We start from the raw sequence: 5,009 nt of genomic DNA on the forward strand, positions 1-5,009 counted from the left end.
TGGCCACGGAACTGAGATTCACCTCAAAGCAGACATGAATTGACGGAAGTCCACAAGGCTCGCTTCTCTGACGACGTTGTTCTGCTGCAGGAAATATGGAACTGCCCCTACGCGATGGAGACCATGCGGAGCTACGCCGAGGACATCGACGGCGGTCGGTCGCCGTCGGTCTCGATGCTGTCGGAGGTGGCCGCTGCCAGGAAGATCACCATCGTCGGCGGATCCGTGCCCGAGATGGCTTCCGGGCAGCTGTTCAACACCTGCTGCGTGGTCGGGCCTGACGGGGAGATCAAGGCCAAGCACAGGAAGGTAAAAGGACCGGGCTTATGCCGTCTTCTGCATCAAACTTTTGACATGTCACTTGCAGTGACTAACTTCTAGGAAAAAAATTCCAGCTGCATCTGTTTGGAATTGACATCCCCGGAGACATCACTTTCAGGGAATCCGATACCTTCACTGCTGGGCAAGAACCCACTGTAGTTGACACAGGTGTGCACAACTTTTGTACTGAAAATTCTGGATCAAATTGACTGACTATTTTGGCTTGAAAACAAGTACCAGCTGCATCGAGCTTGTCAGTGGAATGCACTGGAGCCTCATATTTCAGTGTTTATATGATGTTCCCTGAAATTCTACTAGTACAGTTTTACCCATCCATCGTTGGCACATTTACTGAAGTTTATGCGCAGATTAATTTTCTCTTCTCATCTATTTGCATGATCATAACAAATCGTTGTAGTCTTATTACAGACGTTGGACGGATTGGTATTGGGATTTGTCATGATATCCGCTTCCCAGAACTGGCAATGCTGTATCGATCAAGAGGTATGCAATACAAATTCAGTTCTTGAATGTCTGTTGCAGTACAAATTCAGTCTCTTCTCAAACGTGCAGGTGCACACTTGATATGCTATCCTTCTGCATTCAACATGAGCACCGGGCAGCTCCTCTGGGACCTTATGCAAAAGTCCAGGTTCCATTATATCACTCTTCTGTCTTCTCCAACTGTTCTATCACTTTTTTCTCGTCAGTTCTTTGTTCAGTTAGTTAGCTAATTCTCCCCTTTTTACCCCATGCATCCGCTCACTTCGCTCGTTCAGGGCTGTTGACAATCAGGTGACAATCAATTCATTACTACTACTAACTGTGACCTGCAGTTGTTCCTCACTGTACTGAAATTCGTGTATCTGTCTTGGCTTCAGTTGTTCGTGGCGACCTGCTCACCTGCACGAGACCCCAACTCGCAGTCGGACTTCGTGGCCTGGGGCAACTCAAGCCTCATCGGACCAGTAAGACCACGCACGCATCACTGAAGCAGAGTTCTGCTGACTGCTCCATTGTGATAATTTGGACTCCAACCAAGGGTTGAAGCTAACCATGTTGGCATCCACTTTTTTTTTGTCCTACTAGTTTGGCGAGGTTCTTGCGGCGGCAGGGCACGAGGACGCGACCGTCATCGGCGAGATCGACCTGTCTTTGATTGAAGCTGTGAGGTACACAATTATATCTTTTTGCAGTGGAATTTGTGCTTGGGATTGTGTTCTGTTTGGGCTCAGGCGTCAGGGGAAAATCTGTGCAGGGCGAACCTCCCTTTGGAAACGCAGGGTAGAGGGGATCTGTACAGGTTGGTCGATGTCGAGAGGGAATGAACGTTCGAGCTAGCTGCGTTGCTCGAGGAGATGGAAATGCAGTGCAGAGAGCTGAAGAAGGCCACGTCTGCATGTGTTGGTCACATGCTGGGTTCAGTGACAGAGGACGGGGTTTGCAAAATTGTGTAGTAGTGGCATGCAAAGATTCCGGATGCCATATACGATATGTACCGATACTGCATGTGTGGTACGAACACATGGGAACTCCAAATATTTATGATGCCATATACGATATGTACCGATAGTTGCAGTAGCATTGTCACCCTCATCCTCGACGATCATGTTGTGCATTATCACACAACATGTCATCACCTCCAGCAAGGTTTCCTGATCTCATTGTTTAGCAGGTTCATGAACAACTGCAAAAGAGGCATACAAAACTTCAAATGCCCTCTCGACATCCTTTCTAACTGCTTCTTGTCTTTGGGCAAAGTAAGCCTTTTTTCTGGCCAATTGGGTTTGAGATGGTGTTGACAAAGATAGCCCATGGAGAATAGATACCGTCAACCAGATAGTAGCCCATGTTGTACTCATACCATTGACAGTATAGTGGCAAGGAGAAGATTTTCCTTCAGTCACTCCCGCAAATAACGGTGATTGCTGCAGCACATTGATGCCGAAGAAAGCGTGCCAAATCCAAAGATCCTGTGATGCAACTGTTTTCAAGAATGATGATGGAGTTCTTAACATGATCCTGATATTGCCCTTGTAAATCCTTCGAACAGTTATTCCATCTCCATTGCACGCAATCAAGAGATCCAAGCAAACATGTCCACCATTTTGCTTATGAGATTGCCAAGAGCCTCTCTATGTCTGCCACAGTTGGTTCGCTCAGGTACTGAGGTCCGAACACCTCGACCATGATAGTTGCAAATCTGACCATGGCATCTCCGCATGTGCTCTCAAACATCCGTAGGTACTCGTCCCACGAATCAGTGTCGTCCGATATGCAAGCATCCGGAGTGCAGCCGTGCACTTATGGTAACCAAAGAAGCCAATCATTCCCATGGCGTCCTTCTTCAGGATCAAGTAGGCATCGTAGGACCGGACGCCATGGCACAAACGATCGAAGACAGCCTCACGCATCCGAAAACGCCGGTGAAAATGGTCAGCGAACAGTGCATAGGGGGCAAAGTAGACAACCATTAGTGTCAAATGGTCGCGCGCCCTGTTGCGGTTCAGCACTCGATGATCCTTGATTGAGCCTTTGAAATTGAGAGCATTCTCCTCCACACGCTCTACGTCTTCAAGGGCTGCCTGCATCATCCCCGTCTCATCAGAGTACTCCTCATCCGACGAGCCATCGAACGACTCAACACACTGCTCGTATATGTAGTCCAAATCGGAATCTATTGCTAGAAAGAAGAAGGGATAACTGTTTTTAGCTTCGACGATTCATCAAACAGTTGGCGGGCATGGTGAGAATAGTTGCCAGCGATTCATCGACAGTTGATGGGCATGGTGAGAATAGCAGTAGCAGATGGTACCTGGCGAGGCGGTCGGAGGACAGGGGTTGAATGGAGACGGAGGAGAAGCGGGGTGGAGCCCTGCTAGAGCGTTGGAGGTGCCGGAGACGTAGAGTTTCGGCAGGTGTCGGTGTCAAGACCGGCGGATCTAGGGTAGGGGGTCCCGAACTGTGCGTCTAGGCCGGATGGTAACAGGAGGCAGGGGACACAATGTTTTACCCAGGTTCGGGCCCTCTTGATGGAGGTAAAACCCTACGTCCTGCTTGATTGATATTGATGATATGGGTAGTACAAGAGTAGATCTACCACGAGATCAGAGAGGCTAAACCCTAGAAGCTAGCCTATGGTATGATTGTATGTTGTGGTTTTTGTCCTACGGATTAAAACCCTTCGGTTTATATAAAGACCGGAGAGGGTTATGGTTACACAAGGTCGGTTACAAAGGAGGAGATATTCATATCCATATTGCCTAGCTTGCCTTCCACGCTAAGTAGAGTCTCATCCGGACACGAGACGAAGTCTTCAATCTTGTATCTTCATAGTCCAACAGTCCAGCCAATGGAGATAGTTCGGCTGTCCGGAGACCCCCTAATCCAGGACTCCCTCAGTAGCCCCTGAACCAGGCTTCAATGACGATGAGTCCGGCGCGCAGTATTGTCTTCGGCATTGCAAGGCGGGTTCCTTCTCCGAATACATCACAGAAGAATTTGAATACAAGGATAGTGTCCGACCCTGCAAAATAAGTTCCACATACCACCGTAGAGAGAATAATATTTTCGCAAATCCAATTTGCTGACTTGTTTTGGCAGCATGACGTTATGTCATGGCCCGGTGATTATTCGAACCGTTTTTCTTCAACCAGCTCCACACATAACGCGAGGCAGTTTCTTGACACGTCTTGTCAAAGCAGAGATCGTGTTCCCCTAATTACGGGAATCTCATTAATGCGGTCGTGGGTAACCCAACCGTGTCTAGGACTCCTAGATTATAGGCAAGTCCTAAACGGCTACGGAGAGGACGCTTGATATTCACCCTCTTTATAAAGGGACAAGGTTTTCGCTTTTTCCCTCTCGTGCTCAATCGAACCCTTCCCCCGCCTCGAGTTCCAACACCCAAAGCCCAGGTTAGGTGCTCCGGATCTTCAATCATGTCCGGATCCAGCCTTCAAGGCCGATGGATGCCCTCCTCCGTGACGGAAGAGGACATCAAGAAGTTGAGGGAGGCCAGATACCTGACCGCCGAGGTTCGCATCGGCTACCCACTCGAGGGCAGGTCGTCCCTACTCCCGAACCCAACGAGAATGTCGTGTTTTTCTCCCACTTCCTCCGAGGCCTAGGCCTCACTCTGGATCCCTTCGTCAGGGGTTTGATGTTCTATTACGGGCTAGATTTCCACGATCTAGCTCCGGACTCCTTTCTCCACATCTCGACATTTATTGTTGTGTGTGAGGCCTTCCTCCGTATTACCCCTCACTTCGGCCTATGGCTCAAGATCTTTGAAGTGAAGTCGAAGATGATCGAGGGGCAACATGCAGCGTGCGGAGGTGCATCAATAGGCAAGATGGCGGGAGCTCCATGGCCGAAAGGTTCCTTTCCAGAGGTGTCCGAATTATGGCAACGGGAGCGGTTTTACGTCACGGCTCCCAGAAGTGCCAAGTGGGCAGCTGCCCCCGCTTTCCGCTCGGGCCCCCCACCACAACTAATGTCATGGATTAGCAGAGGTCTGAGCTGGGGTCCAGCCAAGGACGTGCCTATACTGCAAAGCCGCATTCGAGATCTCTTCGAGGGAGATTTTAATTTGGTCATGGTAATACAAGTTATGCTGGTTCGTCAAGTCCAGCCTTGCAAACGCCGGCCCCTTCGCTTGTGGGAGTTCAACCCAGAAGGACCGCGTG

The 5,009-nt window shown here is 49.5% G+C and overlaps 1 protein-coding gene across 1 annotated transcript; it reads left to right on the forward strand.

The window, feature by feature from the left end:
* The first annotated feature begins 77 nt into the window (after positions 1-77).
* On the forward strand, positions 78-1,905 carry LOC119330538 (omega-amidase, chloroplastic-like). The gene is made up of 8 exons (XM_037603651.1): positions 78-309; positions 396-489; positions 751-825; positions 895-973; positions 1,101-1,116; positions 1,203-1,289; positions 1,411-1,493; positions 1,580-1,905. Exons 1-8 carry the CDS (start codon positions 115-117, stop codon positions 1,647-1,649), a joined length of 699 nt encoding a protein of 232 aa, XP_037459548.1. The 5' UTR covers positions 78-114; the 3' UTR covers positions 1,650-1,905.
* The last annotated feature ends 3,104 nt before the right edge of the window (positions 1,906-5,009 follow it).

This window comes from Triticum dicoccoides, chromosome 7A, assembly GCF_002162155.2.
Source record: "Triticum dicoccoides isolate Atlit2015 ecotype Zavitan chromosome 7A, WEW_v2.0, whole genome shotgun sequence".
Lineage (NCBI taxonomy): Eukaryota > Viridiplantae > Streptophyta > Magnoliopsida > Poales > Poaceae > Triticum > Triticum dicoccoides.